A 19,985-nucleotide genomic window follows, 5' to 3' on the forward strand; every position below is an offset into this window, starting at 1 on the left:
TCTCAAAACAACGAAAAATCTTCTGGGAAGGAAAGGGTTAAGGGGCAAAACAAGAAAAGTTGTACCATTTTTCCAATTTTCTAATCAGCAAGCCACAAAAAAAAAACAAAAGATAGGTTTCTAGGTTAATTTTCGGTAAAGTTGAAGTTAAATTATCAATTTTTATATCATTTTTTGGTGAAACATTTACCTAAGCGTTTTAACATAGGCGCTAAGCGGCAACAATTTTTCACCGTTTTGCATTGTCTCGATTTTGTTTTATTTACGTTTTTCATACATAACGTAGAGAGACTATTTTTGTTGTGTTTCAAAGTTTAAATATGCCCAATTATTATTGTAAAAAAAATATAAGTTTATTAAACTGTTCAGCATACGGAACTGTTAACAATATGATGCACGGTATCTTATAAAGTATCTGGTAAAATTTCTGATTTTAGATCTAGACTCGCAAGAAAATTTAAATATTTAAAATTGGTATGATAAGGTAACTTTATTTATATTTTTGTTAGACAACATCAACAGGCTTGACTGTAGAGAGTGCAGTTGCGAACGTCTTTGGATACGGTTGTGCTTTAAGTTTGTTCTCTGTTTTGTGCGTGCGTTCGCGTTCATAGTTTTCGGCTGCATTTGCCGGATTAGCGCTGGCGCTCTGCCTCCCGGACGTTTATACGTGTGTGATTGGTAGTTTTCTCGCTTTCCGGGAAGTTTTAGAATAGAGAAAGAAAACGTGATTCAACATGTTTGCAAGCATCAGAAGAGATGTCGCAATCTGCGTTATTTGATTTTCTCCCGGACCAGAAATTTGTGGCATCGCGAGTGATAATTTTCAATTTCAGTTTATTTACGCGCTGCAAGGTGCGTGAAAGAGTTCGGCAAAATCGGTGTTGATGTTGGCTCGCTTGCAACTTTTTTTTTGTGTTTTCGAAAGAAATAGATCGAAAGTGTACCAAAAGTGCTTCTGAACGTGTTTCGCAGTTGGGAGTGGTGAAATTCGTAAATTCGCGGTTTATGTTCAGTGAAAATTCCGTATCACAAAATTGCTCACCGAGTTCCTTTTTTTGCCGTTCAACGACGACGGGCATGCGAGAGAAAAATAAGCATCGGGAATGTGCTCCCGGATGTATTGATTTGGTGAGTACGTTCCAGTTGAGGATTGTTCTTATACATATCTCGATTGCATTTTCGAGGGGACGTCCGGAGAGCTGTGAGCTTTAGACGTTGTTGCTTTTGCGGGCAGGCAAGTTGGTCGCCGGTAAGGGCCAGTAAGTGCTGCCAGCATATGAATCAAGAGGTATTCGAAACAAAATTGGTAAGAAATGTCCATTCAAATCGATTTAATACAGTTGAACAAATTTCAAAACTATATACGTGCAAGATTTGGAAATAATATTTTTTGAATCTGGAAGTGTGTTTATGATACCATTATCCATTTGATAAAGGTAGAGTGAACATGCGGGGCTTATTGTAAGTAAAAGTGACCTCGGAGTGGTCGTGAATTACCAGGCATTCTGAAATGGGTCACTGGAGCTGCAATAGATCTAACACCTTCTAACTCCCGGACTAAACCTGCTTTAATTTAAGGGTAATAAAAAGCAGTTTTCTCCCATAATAACACTGCCGGATACCCCCAATGCTGGTTTGGAAAGGCTAATCATCATTGGGGTTGCAATGTTGATATTGACAAACAAATAAATTAATAAATGTACTAGCTGACCCATCTTGCCCCACCTTACCCCACATATATGACGTAGGATTTGAGATGGAAGGGGGTGTTTTAGAAGTTGTGCCTGACTTAAAAGTTACAAAAATCCAACACAGAATCACTTTAAATCCGATTGATGACACTTACCCTTTGTAATATCTGCTCCTTTATTGATATCCGCAAACAGGGCGCTCCGCTCGTCGCCGGTTTCGCTCACATCACCGAGAGGCATCATCGGTGGTGGTGGTGGAAGCCCACATGGGGGTGGTGGAGGTGGAACCCCAGCTCCGGCTGTAACGGGTTTGTTTTTGCCCGCCCAAACCAGTCCGGTAGTGTGATGTTGCTTGATGTATTGCTGCAGTTCAGTCAAGGTTTGAATCCATGCACGAGCCCACTCGACGTGGGTGGTATTCTTCTCCTTCCAGTCTTTGAGTACACGATTCGTGTAGAACTGACCTGCATCGTTCATCTCTTTGACGTATGGGCCAGGCGTTGGCGCCTTGTTTAGGGAAAAGTAGGTAAGAAATTCATTACTGTAACAATCGACTCTGGTTGTCGTTCTAGGTAAGTTGTTAGTGAATGCTACAGTGAAAACATTCATTCTCGGAAAATGGAGGTGAAAGGATTTTGCGAAGATATAAATCATGTACTTACCACACAGACCCATCCGAGAGCAGAGATGCTTTCACTAATCGCCGAAAGATGATTGAAGAATTGTGAAGTACGATGTTTTTCCCGGAAGCTTTGAATGGCGGCAATTTGATCCGATGTTGGCTTGAGTAGATTCTGTAAATCGTTGTTCGACGGAGCACTCGATTCGGAGGCAATCCGCACGAAGGTAAACTGAACGCTATTGAAGAAGAAGCAGACATTTTGATCTGGAAACTGAAGGGGATTTATAGTGCCACTTACTCGAATGCTTTCTTAACCAACTCGGCCTGTGCGTCAACATCTCCACCGATTTTGTTCGACAGAGCTAGGAAGTTGGCAAAGGTGCCCAAAATGATGTCCTCGTACGCGTTCACACTCATACTGTCTGTTGGGGGTGGTTGGCTTGCACTGCAGAATACGTCCGGCGGTGGATAGTCAGCAATTTCTAATACTGAATTTTGCTCTTGATCGTTACTGTTATTACTACTAATTGAATTATCTAATACTACTTGCGAAATTACTGTTGGTAGAGTATCTAACGGTCGATCTACTTGCGGCTGATCCTTGGCAGCGGTTGTTTCGACGGAGTTAAGCTCAGGAAAGAGAGTCGCTTCGAGACTGTCCAGCTGTTGATGCAGATAGGATGCTGAAGGTGGTGGCGTCGAAGGGAGAACCGTAGGAAGATCACTATTCGAATTTGAATCCAATAACTTGTCGTCTTCTTCAGTTCCTGTGTTTTCGTCAGTTACCGATACTACTGCTTTTCCGGCGTCACAAACACCTTTCAATATACGGCGCGTTTCTTCCAATTCACGTGCCGAAACGGTTCGCTCTAAACGGTCTACTATTCGATCGAGGCGATCTATAAGGTGCTCTAATTCGCGGGCTGACGATGGTTTTAGATCTGGGTCACAATCTAGAAAATGAAAATGAAAAGCAAACATTAGATTATCTTCCAGAAAATACCATTTCAGTTAGCATGAAATACAACATTTAAGTTGGGTGTAGGTCTATCCAAACATGTTATTAAAGACCGAAATCGTTTCGGGATCTTCTATAAACGATTTTCCAGTATGAAACAAAAGTTGTCGTACAAAAGTGTAGTGCGAAACAATTTGTACTGGAGCTTCGCAACGGAGCTAAAATCAAAACGAAATCAAATACTTCATCAAGGTGGAAATACTCAGCCTCAATTTACAAAGCCATACTTTCCGGTTTATTCTGCATATTCTAGTGGGAAAAGAGCAAGTATGTAGGTAGTACATTTTTCCGTCTTATTCTATTGCTTCTTCGATATTTAATCATCCTAGTCCAAAGCATAATTTCACCGATACAACTTTTTTTTCACGACGTGAGAAATTCTGTACCAGCGGATTGAAACAACTTCGTCATGATGCTATAGACCATAATGGAAAACGCAAGCACTCATTGGGAAAATTATGCATGAAAATCACTTCAGTGGGTACAACAGGGCACAACTAGGAAGCTACACAATCCGGTATAAATCTATTTAGTATAGAAATATGTTCATTGCTAATTTGAATCAAAAGAAGCACCATTTCTGAGCTCAAACTGATTATCTATCTATGAAAGATTGAATAGACTTGAATGATAAATTTTGAAGTTTCCTTAAAACATATTCTGGAAAATAATCTTGTAAGTTCTTTACGGTTACGGCAAATGTTAGAAAGGCACTAGCAAAATCAAGCTCATTCGTCGAGCAGTTGCAAGCCGGTCACTGGTATCACCACAATCCACACGTCGTGGCCATTTAAAGCCGGCAAGTATGAGTAAACAGATTACATGAACCGCACAAACAGAGGAAGGAAAATATGTTTGTAGTTCTTGTTTTTTTTCCTAGTGCTTCGTAAACCTTTTTTCAGTTCTTCATAATGATCCGAACCATCACCAACAAGAGCGCATTCGATAGCATGTCCAATGTGAAAACGTAAAACACACAACCAATACAAAACTACACAGACTGTAAGACGATATTTGACCATTTTTTCCATCATATTGGTACACACACTGAGAATCTTCGAACGATGGAAATAGCTTTCTACGGATGGATATTTTTCGCTTTTCCTTCTTCATCCATCAGGACCCGGGCACTATCGTCCACTACTTCCGACTGTAAACTAATATATCACCCAAGCGTTAAGATGGGAAATGACACCGATCCGCTTATCACGAATTACCTGGATTGGAACAGTTTTTCACATCATATATGACTAACGTTCGCCCAAAACAGACACTCAGCAAATGACCCATCCGGTGGCCCTCTCGCGTTTCGACACTTGGCTACGACAACACCAAAACGCAAACACACATTCATAGATCAGACGTACGAGATTCTCCCTTTACGGGGTGGGGTTGAAAAAATTTACACTGTTTTTCCGAAAAAGAAATGAAAATTCCCTTCTTGGAGCGACACCTAACATTGCAAAGCGCTGTCGTAGAAATTCATGTGGGCTGTGACTAGCGCGCAGATTTACTACAGTCGCAAAGGAGATTTTTTTGAATGAGTATAATTTATGTTAACTAGAACTGCACCCAACGGCGTCGCACACTATTCTTGGGATGAGCTAAGTATACTCGCAAACTGTGCACACATGCAAAAAATACCCGGAAAGTTTATGTTTGAGTACGTATGGCCCGATTGGTGTGAGATATCAAAATATAGAATATGACTGCTTTCTGGACAACGTTTCCGGCGAGATAGGAACAGACCAAACAAGCAGCCCAGAAATAATAAACATTACAAATAACATAAGTCTGTACAGCAAGTGACAACCAGGCATTAGCATGAATGGAAAGGTAACTACTTTCAGGGTTGTTACAGAAATCCTTATTTTGAATCCGCACGATCCGCGCCACAACATTTGGTCATCTGCGCCAGGATGCCAAATCCACGTCATAAAATAAATATTGCATTTACAACTAAAATACCCACAAACTATTAGGAATACACACAACAAGTTTTAAAACCTTTAAACATTTATTATATCGAACCTCTAAAGCAATGAGTCATTGGCACTGGCACAGAGAAAGTCTACATGTAGTTGACGAAATACGCGTATCAGTCAAAATATAGGTAATTATAACGGAACTAAAAGGTATTTACTCAACTCCAAAATCTTTTCAGTCTGAAACTGTGAGAAGAATTCTGAGATTTTTTTCAAAGTCAGAAATGTGATTTTTTTTTAAGTTGTAGAATTACGAAAATTTTAATGTCCCCCAAATTTATGATAAGTACCAGATCGTGAGCTACAAGTTTGGAATGTTTAAATGTTTTCGTAGAACGGGACAGAATTTTGAAATGTCAGCCTTGGATCCTTAAATTTGTTCCAAGCCTGAGATTGCATCACAATTCTTAATAAGTAGCATTTTTTTTTAAACTTTAAAATAATTGATTTTCGTTTCGTGTAGATGGTATGATCATATCAGGCATAACATTTGATAACGGCACAAAAGCATTTGTAAACAAACTTTCTAAGGCCCTTTACACGCGAACCAAAGTACGCCCACGCAAACCAATACCACTTTCGGAAAGGTGACAGTTGCCCCTATCCGATGATGTTGTTGGTTTGCGTGGAAAGGGCCTTAGAATGTTTGTTTACAAATGCTTTTGTGCCGTTATCAAATGTTATGCCTGATATGTTTAAATTGTAAGATACATGGTAAGAAAAAAGTACCCAAAAGTATGTTCTTTTCACTTACCTCGGTACTATACACGAAACGAAAATCAATTATTTTATTCATGTGTTTCACTTATACATTTTTGCCAAAACATCATCCTTATACATTCCATAAGACAAACCACATAGGTCATATAAGAATGCATAAAAGGTTATGTGTGACCACTTATACATTTCATTTGACACATGATATTCATTAACTTTTTGCAAGGCGTCTGCTTATTAGTTGACTTATACATTTTATGAATAATCAGCAATAGAAATTTGCCAAAAGGTATAAGGAGATTACTATCCGTGTAGAGCAGAAAGTTTAAAGTAGTTAAAGCGGATCAAAGTAGTTTACATGTGTGCAATTCGTATGAAGTTTTCCATTCGCTTTCTACCCAAAAAGCAAGTTAGTTGTACCCAAAAGTAGGTAAATATGATTCTACTCAACGTTGGGTTCCCACACTTTACAACCCCTGTTGGGTGGTTTTGCTCCTCCGTTTTTGACTACATTAGTAGGAGAAAAGTAGACAAACTAGTTAAAAATAGGTAAAAGTGAACTTTTTTCTTACCGTGTACTAGAAGTGGATGCATAGTATATGTTTAACACATAAGATCTACTTTGACTATATGTTTAGTATTACTTCTGCGTGAAGTCAACGATTTACATAGTTGAAGATGCTAATTTCAAATAACAGACTGAAGTGGTAATTTTTATACGCTAGATGAGAAGATGAAAGTATAGAATTGATAGTTCCGTTTGGAGTACGGCAGTGTGAAAATTGCATATAGAGAGTAGAAAGCGAGCTAGACAAATTTTAGGAAGGTACAAGTCAGTTTTATCACCATCCCTCTCCAAAGGGGGAGTTTGGTAAAGAGAAATGATAAAACTGATTTGTACCTTCCTAAAAGTTGTCTAGCTCGCTTTCTACTTTCTATATGCAATTTTTACACTGCCGTACTCTAAACGGAACTATCAATTCTACACTAATAGAATTCCACAAATTTTTATTGACGAATTTCCATGTAAAATTCCACACAATTTTCATGTGACCACACATAACCAGAATCCACCCAGAAACACACATGAAATTTATGAGTCAAATGAATAGTATGTGTGGTTACACATGGCTTTTATGTGTACACATATTAAGTATGTGTCCGACACATAGATATCATTTGTTGATCACATTGCAAAAACTCATGTGTGGGACACATAAAAACAATCTGTAAACAATATAAATATAATATAAACATAAAATCGCTGATTGTTACTTTTAGGATTGACTGGTTTTTAGTGTCAAACATATACTTTGTAAACTTTTCTTGTAACTTACCAGTAAAACATGTGATCATAACATCTTTTGATTTAATTATTCCAAAAAATATTTATGTGAAATGAACATTTGCAATCTTGCTTTTAATGTTGATCTAGAACTTCTATTTATTATATATTCATATCACAATCCCAAATTAATGCTAATATCACAACTATAAGTGATCTCGAACCAATAGTGGAACTCAAGGTCAGCTTGTGGAATTCACGGTAATGCTTCAATTTCGGGTACACCAGAAAACACCAGTAGCTCTGAAGATAACTGAAGATAATCCACGAGAATTATTACTATATTAATCACTACCTAACGTAACATTTGAAGGGCCTATCATCTTGTGTAAACAAAACTTGTATAGCCCTTTTCGTGCTAACCGAAGTAGGACGAATTGCAAACCTTAACTAATTCTAGTTTTTATCACAAGGCTAACTCTTTCGACTGAAGTGTAATGTTTGAACTTCCGAAAACATTTCAAATCTAGAGAAAATTCATGAAGTCTCCTGGGTAGCAAACTTGATTATTGAATTCGACAGTAGCATGCATAAGGGCGAATACGCGATGATCGATTCTCTTCATCGATTTTCTCTTTTGTTAATAACTCGCTAGAATTAACGTTTCTTGGAGCGTTTGCTGTTGCTTTTGATAGACAATACAACCTGTTACAACTCTGCATTGAACAAATTCTAGAAAATTGTTTCGCTTAGCTGTAGCAATGCAAAGATAAAATCGATGAAGAGAATCGATCATCGCCACACTATAAAATAGTGTATTCATGATCACTTGTGGCTGTACTTCTTTAACAGCTATAATGTGAACATAAAATCTATAAAAATCTAAACGCATTTTTTTTTAATTATTTCTAGATAATTACCAAGTAACCACCAAGCCTGTAAATAGCCCGATAAGGGCCTTTTGTGCAATATAAGGCTGATATACGGCTTTAGATTTTTATATTACCCTCATATCAGCATTACATTGCACTTTTTGCATTAGCGGGATTCATGGTTATTTGGGTTAGTTGTTAATTAATAAAAAGTAAAGAGTAAAACGCAGGAAAGATGGACACTTACTGCAATCAATGAAAAAACCTTGATCTTTCAAACGTAATATATTTTACTAAAATCCGTCTACTATGAAAAAGTAACAACATTTATATTTTTCCGTCATCTAAAAAAAAAATCATGATGAATTTATAACATCATTTTGGAATCCGAGATGGTTCCGGTTTTCAAATTAGCTATAAACATACTACAATATACACTACCCGTCATAAGTCTGAAATCGCTTGAAAAAATATTCATCCAACATTCATATTGAATACCTTCCAAAGAGAATGTGAATACGTGGAGTGATGCTAAACTTTTAAAGGTGATGCAATATTCAATATGGACAGCTATGGATACGCAATACTAAAACGATGAAATGCTCCTTAAACCTTGGTCAATTACTCTTTTACTGCGTAGCTACTCAGATTTACCGTCCTACACATGTTTTTTTAGTCAGAGGAGCGGAGCGACCGGCTAGCGTCTAGAATGAGCTTCTAAAAGAAGCTTCTTTTAGAATCTTCTTAAAAATCAACTTCTGGAAGCTTGTATTAGAATATTCTTTAAGAATTTTTGTTCTTTAGAACCTTTTTTAGACGCTTATTATAGACGCTGGCCCGTCGTCCCGCTCCTATGACTAATAAAAACACGGACAGAACAGTAAATCTGAGTAGCTACATAGTGAAAGCGAATTTTTCCAAGGTTTAAGGGGCATTTAATTGCAAAAAAAAAAATTTTCTCATTCAATATGAGTGTTGTAATAATTTTTCAAGCGATTCCATACTTATGACGGATTGTGTACATATTTTCCGCAGGGGGATGACGAGACTGTTGGCCGCTCAACGAAAAACCTCAGCAGCCAAATCACAAAAGTAACCAGTAAATTGTAGATGGCGAAAAAATTCAAACTGTTGTTACTTTTTTCGTCGTTATCAGATTTTAGTAGAGTTTATAAAACAGTGTCAATGACTGCAAATGAGTATCATTTCAGTTAATTTGGTTAATTGTACTTACAAAAATTATCATTTTTAAAAAAGGGTGATAAAGAATCAGCGTTATACTAAAATTGTTCAAACTTCATACAGACTTAACCAATTGAACCCAAAATTATACCATAAATCTTGAACAGTTGATCAACCAGCAGCTAAGATGCACATCCTGAAAAGTTACAGTGTTAATACTATTTCGAAGAGAGAAAAAATACGGGGTGATATTATTTTGTCCGGTACTGTACTTAATTATTCTGAAACTTTATCCCACAAGGTTACAGCCAGGGCTGGCAACTGTCATTTTCAATGAAAGATCTCACGCGATATTTACAGATATACTCATAAATTGTTTGTAATGACAGAACGAGACAGTGTAGTCTCATCGCAATTACTAGCTCATTTATTGATATTATTGTTACTTGGGCCGTATTGTATAAATTCTGAGTAATTAGCGAACATAATAAAACACCCTTACATTATGAGATTCTATTGAATAATACCGGCCTATGTATATTTGATAAAACATTATTTAAAGAAAAATAATGCATTTTCATTTGAAATGCAAATTTTCTTGAAAGTTAACCTTTGCGTCTCTGACGTATTTTGCTGTCCTAAATGTCGTAGGTAGTTAATTTGGCTCTAGTTTTCTCAATTTTTTACCGATTCAAACCAAATACTCTGCACATAATAGAAAAATTACCAGAGTTTCATAAGTCACACTTGTTGGGGTCTGTCCAATGGTGAGACATTTTCATGATATTTTTTTTTATTTCTAATATGAATCTAGCACTTTTCGTTGTCAAATCATAACCGAATCGTATATATGTGACTATGTGGATCATGCGCGACTTATTACTAAAGGGTGATACGGTCAAAATTTGGTCAATATCAACTTGACGTATTTCTTTCAATTTTGCATTTAAAAAACCTGAACACCCCTCATTTTGAAGGTGTGTGTGTGTAGAATGTTGCTCCTATTTTGATTTTGGAATTCACTCTTCAGTTGTCAAAATGCCGTCCAAGTAAGAAGAGCAGCGTATCAAAATTTTGCTCGCGCATCGCGAAAATCCGAGCTACTCGCACGCAAAGTTGGCAAAATCGCTAAAAGTTGCCAAATCAACCGTTACAAATGTAATTAAAGTGTTTGGGGAACGTTTGTCGACAGCCAGGAAGTCTGGATCGGGGGGAAATCGAAAACCGGAAGCCGCTGAGACGACAAAGAGAGTTGCCGGTAGTTTCAAGCGAAACCCTAACCTCTCTCTCCGAGATGCCGCAAATAAGCTGGGTGTATCGTCTACAACCGTGCATCGAGCCAAAAAACGAGCCGGACTATCGACTTACAAGAAGGTAGTGACTCCAAATCGCGATGATAAACAAAATACGACGGCCAAAGCGCGATCCCGGAGGATGTACACGACGATGCTGACGAAGTTTGACTGCGTGGTAATAGACGACGAAACCTACGTCAAAGCCGACTACAAGCAGCTTCCGGGACAGGAGTTTTATACGGCAAAAGGAAGGGGAAAGGTAGCAGATGTTTTCAAGCACATGAAACTGTCAAAGTTCGCAAAGAAATATCTGGTTTGGCAAGCCATCTGTACCTGTGGCTTGAAAAGCAGCATTTTCATAGCTTCCGGGACTGTCAACCAAGAAATTTACGTGAAAGAGTGTTTGAATAAACGTCTGCTGCCTTTCCTGAAGAAACACGGTTGTTCCGTACTGTTTTGGCCGGATTTGGCATCTTGCCATTACGGTAAAAAGGCCATGGAGTGGTACGCCGCCAACAACGTGCAGGTGGTTCCCAAGGACAAGAACCCTCCCAACATGCCAGAGCTCCGCCCAATTGAGAAATACTGGGCTATTGTCAAGCGGAACCTAAAGAAGACCAAAAGGGCGAGCAGCAGTTCAAGGCAAACTGGCTTTCTGCGGCGAAGAAGGTGGACAAGGTGGCTGTACAAAATTTGATGGCAGGGGTCAAGCGTAAGGCCCGGCAATTCGGATTTGGAAAAGCGGAAGCCTAACTGAATATTTTTCCTGAATTTTATACTGATTGAACTTGAAAAAGAAATTTAATTTGATTTTTTAAATAAACGATTTCACCGATTTACACGCGTTTTCCCTTGACCAAATTTTGACCGTATCACCCTTTATGTATACGGGAAATTAAAGGTTTTCCAAATCGTCCTGGAGTTCAGATGATTTGTTTTACTAGATCAACCAAGACTGCAATAATGTCTGTAGTATCGAAAAATGTCCAATCAGATTCAAAGTGTCTATGTGGATCATGCATGATCTATTTTCGAGTAATCCAGATATTCAAGATTCTTCAAATCGTCCTGGAGTTCAGATAATTTGACATACTAGATCAACCGAGATTGGGACAATGTCTTTAGTGTCGAAATATTTCCAGACAGATGCACAGTGCCTATATGGATAATGTATGATTTATTTCCACCTATACCAAATGATCTAGGTTCTCCAAATCGTCCTGCATTTCAGATGATTTGTTTTACTAGATCAACAAAGACTGGGATAATATCTGTAGTATCGAAATATCGATTTGGAAATCCTAGAACATTTGGCATACACATATTTCGATACTAAAGATATTGAATTAGTCTTGGGTGATCTAGTAGAAAAATAATCTGATCTCCAGAATGATTTCAGAACCTATAACACATAGACACTTTGAATCTGTTTGGGCATATTTCGATACTACAGACATTATTACAGTCTTGGTTGATATAGTAGAACCTAGAATATCCGGTATACATGGCAATTACTCGCATATATACGATTCGTGACATGAAACATGAAAATGTCTCACGTTGGACAGACCCCAGGGAATTTCCGTGTAAATCCGGTGTGACTTATGGAATTGATATCATTTCTCGATTTTTTGCAGGGTGCTTGGTTTGAACTGGTAAAAAATTGAGAGCCAAATGAACAACACCATTTGATGACAGCAAAATAATCCGTGACGGGAAGGTTACAATGAATTCCACAATTTTTGTGACAGCGCATCAGTCCCTTCGCGATTTTCGCGAGTGAAAGTTCAAATCCGTGACAAATCCGCGAAAATCGCGAAATCCGAGTCTGTTGTAACAGCCTTGTAACTGCCCTAAATTCATCTAAATCAATTAGAAATTTTGATCTCAAAACCGCATAAGAAATCAAATGATAGGTAGTTTCATCTCTTGATAGTGAGAGGACCTGTTCTCTCATTGTCACATGACGACCGTGATATTTACCAGCTTTGGTTACTGTGCACAATGGATTTTTTTTTTGATAATAAAAAAAAAAAGTAATTTAATGCAATATCTCAAAATACCACTTATGTTTACCCCAAAAGCTATCTTTTAATGTATAAATATCTCATCATATTCTACGGCATTTTGAGATATTGAATTCAATGACTTTTTTGAAGAAAAAGAAAATCCATTGTGGTTCGAACCGCCAAATCCGTAATCTATTTCATTTGCACCATTGATAGTGATTTTGACAAACACGGATGTCTTCCAAAACTTTTTGTAAATAACCCATTGATTGGTGTTAATCTTTAGTTCAGAACTTCACCACAGGCGCCGCTGCAAAATATAACTACTTTAGTTTGGATTGACAGACATGTGATGACTTGGGCAAATTAGTAGGATCTTTTATTACCAAAAGCTAAACCCAAGGCACAGTTATAGTATCTACATTTTTTAGACCGTTAATCGCACGCCCTTTTTGCAATATCAGGTTAATATATGGCTTTCGAACTTTATATTAGTCGCATATCAGCATTATATTGCAAAGAAGGTAATTAGCGGGCTTTCCAGGTTACTTGGGTATAAAAGCATAACGGGCCCATTTTTATTTTTATTCCCTATTCATATGGGCTATATCCAGAACAACATGTGAAAAGGGCATACAAGCTTTTTGTAAACAAACCTTCTTATGCTCTTTTCTCGCCACCCATATGACACCAACGCAAACCTTTAACATCACCGGGTAGGGGACACTTTCCCCTTCCCGATGATATTGCTGGTTTGCGTGGGCGACCCTCGGTTGGTGAGAAAAGGGCCTACAAAGTTTGTTTACAAAAAGCTTGTATGCCCTTTTCACATGTTGTTCTGGATATATTCTTCTTGGGTAGTATAATACGCTGCAGTTTTATAAACATTTTCAAAATACATTTATTGAAGACGTTAGGGAGCTATCGGCGAAAAAATAGTAATAATTGAAGCACCTATAGACTTAAAAGAAGCAATAAAGGGCAGATGTCAAAATATTGCAAATATTACCATTTCTCGATGAACATTTCAAATGGTCCTATCTGCTTTGATCGATTCTCTTCATCGACTTTCTCTTTTCATAACCTTTGCTATGCAAACAGATTTTGCGCTAATTCTATCATATAGTTTGATAAAGGGGGTTCTTATCTAGCGTCCAAAACGTCAAATACAACAGGGAAAGGTTTTGCAACTGAGTTATTGACGAAAGAGAAAGTCGATGAAGATAATCGATCAATGCAGATAGGACCTTTTGAAATGTTTATCTAGATTTGATTAATTTGTCATCTGTAACAAATTGGATCTACGTGAGCTTTGACATGTTTTATGAGCAGCTTTCTTTCCGTCAAATTTGGTTTATTTAGAGTGGATGAGTAAGTAATGGAGAAATTAAAAAAAAAACACATAATCAACGTTCTTGATACAATTTTACAAACATACATATTAAATAGTACACCGTGATTTTTTTGCCTCGTAATGAAATTTCAAAGAGCTCTAACTTTTCAGTGTGAGCATCATAATTCTTGAAACTTTGGCTGCTGGATGATCAAGTATTGAAGGTTTACTTTATGGTAGTTTGAGCTATGTTAGTAAATCGCTTCTTAAATATGATTGTCCCTTTTCAATCTGTTATTTCTTGAAGTAAAATCAACCAAATAAGCTGAAATTTATATCCTTTGTAGCAAAACATTATTCTTCAAACCCACTCAAAACTTACTTAAATCCGACCACGAAAAAAGGTTACAACTGCACAAATAATTTTTTTTTTAAATTTGGTCGGATATGTGCTATTGGACAGACGAATCACGAGCTGCAGTAATATCTTCACACATTTTGGCACATATTCTTTACAAATCGCCCCTCGGGATACGGTATGCTGATGACAGAACACGCAAGAGTATAAATTTATCAACTTTTTTTTTGGCTTTATTGCTATTTATAATGTGTTTGTAGAAATGTACCAACACATTGACACTTACGCTTCTGACATGTGCGCGTTGTGTATGCACGCCTTATTTCATTTGCTCCATTCTTATCTGATGAATGGATTGATAAAAACCGGCTGATAGCAATTAGTGATTAGCAATTCTTGGAAATACAAATGCATAAGCTACGAAAAAGGATTGCAGAAAAAATAACTAAATTGAAAAGCAAGCACAGGAATAATCATCGCGAAGTTTTTTTTTGTTTTTGTTGGAGTTGTAGAATTTTGACCTAGTTTCATGGAAGATGTGTTGAAAAAAACTTAGCCCTAATGACCAAGATGAAAACCGAGTTAGCTAAATATAAAATCTTTTCCTCGCACGAAATTTTTTACTAAACATGTATGCCTCTCTAGCTGAGATGGTTCGATGGTGTGAGGAAAAATGAGAGAATAATAATAATGGAAATTTATTTTTAAATCTGGGTGGATTGGTGGATTGCTTCTACCGTTAGACCATTATGAGGCATTACTCTCACACTTTCGAATAGAACCTTGAAAAGTTGTGATGGGTAGTAGAAATAATACTAGATGACCTTGCACCAGACATATCCATGGAATGATGCATTTATTTTTGTATCCATCTATTCGGAGTGTTAATGGAGATGAACGTAGAATGGTTGAATGAGTAAACGATAGCGCTCAAAGGTTAATCGAATGGGCAGATTGTTATTTGTGATGTGGATACCTCTCTTCCATGTCTGCATGTTGTGGTGAAATGGTGTGTGCATATATAGCTTTCGTATGCTCAATTCTTGCCTGCCATGTTCACTTAGTGCCGGGATAGGGAATTCAGAGCGAACGTTAAACAATTACTGGCACTGGTAATCGATATAATGGATGATATCACATACCAGAATTAAATTTCCCTGTGAACTGTTTTTTTGTTTGTAACAACTTGCAAAACAAAATATAAAAAGCAATAAGTAAAGAGACGACTCAATTGCTTGGTTTGAAACTAATAGTGTGTACATGAAATTTCTGAAAGAAAATTTATATATTTACTAGTCGTTATTATGCAGTGCTTGAGTTAAAATAAACTAAATAACAAGGTAAAACAACGTCAGAAAAAATATGAGCAGAATATTCCCGACACAATTTAACAGAAGAAACATCTAAGGGAAAAAGTTTCACTTCAATGCATCCGAACCTGCGTGCATCTCGTCCTCCTCCTTTGCCACAAAAGGTCCGAGCGGATCGAAGCGCACTCGATGTTCAACTGCGGCGTGGGCCGCATTCAGGAGATCAGAAAAGAACCGATGCCGCCTTAGAGCCAACTCGTCACGACCGATCGGTGTAGTGGGTGGTTCCATGATTCCACCCTCCTCCCTGTGCCATGAGTGGTGAGCGGTGCGTTAAATAGGAAAAACGGGTTCACACAGTTGAATATACAAGTATCATTATATCTCTAGAGTTGGTTGTTGTTCTAATAACATGCACGTGCTTTTACCCGTAAACTGAAATCTGATTATGACGAGTTTATCGACGATGAGAAGACTATGATGGAGCAAAACTGGGATACATGTTATAAGCGAAGTAATGAAGAGATGAACTCTAAACTAAGGATTTGTAATGAGCGTTTAATCGATGCTGTTGGCTGAACAAAAACAAAAAAAAAACACTTTATTACGTATCTTTTGAAATAATAAGGAAAAACACGTAGAAAAACACCAATCTTAGACATGTTCAAATATCTTAACTGTAACTAAATGCAGCTTACTTGTAATAGGACACTATTAAGTACGAAATATTCTAAGCTGTCCAATGGTGGCGATAATTTAATGCTAATTAGCATATTTTTTGAGTTAGAGCCAATTTATGACAAGCATAGCCCAAAACAGAAAAAGTTTAATAACTCAGTAATCTTTGAGATTTGATTATATGCGTAGAACAATGTTTTTCATTAAATATGACATTCTATCACTCCTTAAAATATTTGCACTAAGGAACCGAACACCCGGTATATTCTGGAAAAAACTTGATTGTACGCTACAGTTCATTCTAAGAACTGCCATTACACTTATTACGAACAAAGTGCAGAGGATGTAAGAACTCCACACTTCTATTTGGTGTTCATGCTATTTGTTTTGCGTGTATCTTATACATGAGAAGGAAAGAGTCTCAGCATAGGCTCCATCCGCCTGCTTAAATTACTCACCACACAACTCTAGATAGAGCTGGAATTAGGGCGTAAAAGCCTTTGTAAACAATGACGTCTCTCGTGGATTTCTCGGAATTCAAGGCACGCCTACACAAACCAACATATCCATTGGGTAGAAGAAGTCTTCCTTTACTCGATGGTGATGTCGATTTTCCAGGGAGAGCCATGGCTTCCGAGAAATCATCGAGAGAAGTCATTGTTTACAAAAGCTGTTACACCCTAATTCCAGGTCTATCTAGAACTGCACTACACAGATTGAAAAGGTTGGAAAATGTTGTCAACAGGATATCTTCGTTATGGCGCTATCATTCAACCTTAACCTTGACCCGCATTTCAACTCCTTTTTCAGCCTTTATAATAGACCGATCCATCAGTCACTTCACTGTTCCATGGAAAGCGTTCATCCATGGGATGGCTGATGGAGTAGTTTGCAAGCACATCTCCACGAGCTGAGAAATACGCTCAACTTCGTAATCGAACGGAATACTGAAAAAAGAAAGAAAATAGGAAGGACAACTCCCCTTAAACTAGGTAGATACCGGATAAATTCATTCCACCTTCACAGGTGTAATGTTATTCATCCTTCGTTAATCCATCCTTCTGCGTCCTTTCCGCAGGACAAAATGCGGGATGATGTTTTCCTGCTTCTACGAGAAAGGTCTTCTGAGCACGTGATGCCTTTCCCTAACAATCACTACGATCGAGTGGTTTGCAGTAAATATTTGTGCTTCGTTAGAGGCATCGTACGTTCTGCCTAAGTACCATCGGCAGTAAAGCGTGTTATATTGAAAATCCCACCACCCAGTGCACTGGGTTGAAGTGACATTGTTGGAAATATTATTGTGGATTGTATTAACCAGCGTTGCTAGTTTAGTACACTAGTGAATACGAAGCTTTTATTTCGCTCCTGTTTGCAATTTCAAACTTTTTATACGTCATGAAAAATGTGAAAATGCGAAAAAAGTAGTATGAAGATTTTTGCATTTTTTACATCGCATATTGAGTGGTTTTTCAAATAGCCGTATCAGCTTTTGTAAACAAAGATTCAAACGTCAATTTGTCGAAACTCTTACCATGCCCAAACGACCATCATGTAGGGTAAAGTTTTCTCAATTTTACATGCTTAGAAATTATTACCGACTTCGACAATTTTTAGCGAACTTTCAACAGCTGAACTGTTCGATAAAAATCAGGCATTTTAGACATTGGGCTAAAACATTAAATTGGTTAAACATTTACAAGTAACGTAGCTATTAGGAGTACATTTGGTTATGATCACTCGTATGTATGGCTAAAGATCACGTGTAACTCTTGTTTATCCACATACAAGTGTGTTCAAACTTTTGCTTGCCTGTGGACATTTTTAAAAACGTGTTTTTCTTACTATTTACGGCACTATTAAATCAAACTGGGTTAATATTATCTACACTTTACTCCAGGAGTTCAAGAAACATGTTCTAGTCATCATTTTTTTCTGTATATTCAAGATAGGTATTTGCAGCAATAAACATTTTTGAATTTTCGTCCAATGACACCCCCTAGGCCCAATGTCACTCCGTCGTACGGTATTTTTTATTGACTGATTAATATTTGTTCCCCATAAGGAGCTGCCCAAACTACGTAGAAAGTTTTCGAGAGATTTTAGACCCAACTCCCCCTGCTCTGTATATTTACATTTGTAAATATTTATATGAACTGAGAAAATCGCAAACCCCCAACCCGACTACGAAGTTTTAGGGGTCCACACCTATATAAAGCTAATATGGTATACGCGATAGCATATCCACGAACAGACCTAATAATCGCTTATAGGCCCTATCTTTATGTTTATGAAAATCAACCCATTATTGATAAAGAAAAGTAGCAAGTTCTAGTTTACAACTATTATGGTTGTAAAAGCTACCGTAATCTGGAGGCAAATTGATCACTGAAAATCTCCAAAAAAAAAAAAACGCAATTGACAAACTAATTGTAGTAGCTACGAGAACTCTACCATTCTATATGACTAGCTGAGTGTGCCCGGCCTTGCTCGGGATTAATATTTGCTTGAGTTTATGTGCCAATTAAAAAAAAAAAAGCATGATATATTGTACGTTGCCCCCCCCCCTTCTTATTTAAGGGGCTACCCCCTAGGACCTCCACATGCCAAGTTTGGTTCCATTTGCTTGATTAGTCCTCGAATTATACAGAAATTTCTGTTTCATTTGTATGGGAGCCCCGCTTTACAGAGGAGGGAGGGGTCTCGAACCATCATAAGAACTTTTTCCTGCCCCAAAAACCCCTGCATACAAATTTTAACTCCGAGTCTATAAGGGTCAGACAGACAGAAATTCATTTATATATATATAGATAGATTTGTTATCATGTTGAATGTTTTAATAACTTTGAAATCTCAAATTGAAAACATTGATTTGGGGTGAAATTGATCAATCCCTCAAATTACTTTTCAGTGCGTTTCTAGCAAATTCTAATTTTGAATTTGGGTTCCCTTAATCCGAACCAGATGCAAAAATCCATGAGCGGGGTATAAAATTGTCGGTGATAGATATCAAGCAAAATCTTCAAGCATTTCCTCCCTAGCCTTCAATATTTCTCTTGATGGGTTTCTCATATCAATACAGTATATTTTACTGCTTAAATTTCTATTTTACTTAGCTGACGTCCAATAACATAACATACCCGAGTAGCACACTTTCATCACAATAAGTTACAGCAACTTGTTTATGACTGAAATAAGTCGTATATAAGTTTCTACAATTGATTTGTGACAAGCGTGCTGCTAGGGTATCAGCTTTCAAACAAACGATCATAGGGCAGGGCGGATTGTTGTCATTTGCTTGAAAGAAGCATTTTTAACGCAAAAATGCTTCATCAATCTTTACCAATTTTTGCACAGGTTCATAATTTGGAGTTATGAATCGAGCTGGAGGGTTGCCTATCAGAAATTCATCCCTTTTTCAAAATGAAGCACCCTACTGTAGACTCTTGTGCAAAAAAATAATTGCATAGTAATATTTTTGCACAGGCCAGAAAATTTAAAAGTCGACTAATTTGATAGCAGTAGTAGGTTTAGAAGAGTATTGGCTAGCTAAACTACGACATTGGAACTCTAGAAAACATTAAGAAGTTCAATATTGCAATTTTATGACCAGTGCGAAAATATTAC

General features: G+C 37.4%; 1 protein-coding gene across 5 annotated transcripts in view; it reads right to left on the minus strand.

The window, feature by feature from the left end:
* Window positions 1-19,985, minus strand: part of capt (adenylyl cyclase-associated protein 1) — a 38,589-nt gene that overhangs the window by 7,070 nt on the left and 11,534 nt on the right. Inside the window, exons 3-6 of one of the 5 annotated variants that reach the window (XM_065217682.1) lie at window positions 15,809-15,987; window positions 2,615-3,269; window positions 2,357-2,552; window positions 1,850-2,201 (exon numbers count right to left, since the gene is read on the minus strand). In XM_065217682.1, the coding sequence (XP_065073754.1) occupies window positions 1,850-2,201; window positions 2,357-2,552; window positions 2,615-3,269; window positions 15,809-15,987 (1,382 nt within the window). Of the gene's footprint in view, window positions 1-1,849; window positions 2,202-2,356; window positions 2,553-2,614; window positions 3,270-4,380; window positions 4,468-4,551; window positions 4,718-15,808; window positions 15,988-19,985 lie in introns of those variants that run through there. The other 4 variants (XM_065217683.1, XM_065217684.1, XM_065217686.1 and 1 more) reach the window with 4 other exon arrangements.

The sequence above is a fragment of the Ochlerotatus camptorhynchus genome, unplaced genomic scaffold (assembly GCF_037179485.1).
Source record: "Ochlerotatus camptorhynchus isolate MF236.1 unplaced genomic scaffold, CSIRO-AGI_Acam_v1.1 ptg000078l, whole genome shotgun sequence".
Taxonomy (NCBI): domain Eukaryota; kingdom Metazoa; phylum Arthropoda; class Insecta; order Diptera; family Culicidae; genus Ochlerotatus; species Ochlerotatus camptorhynchus.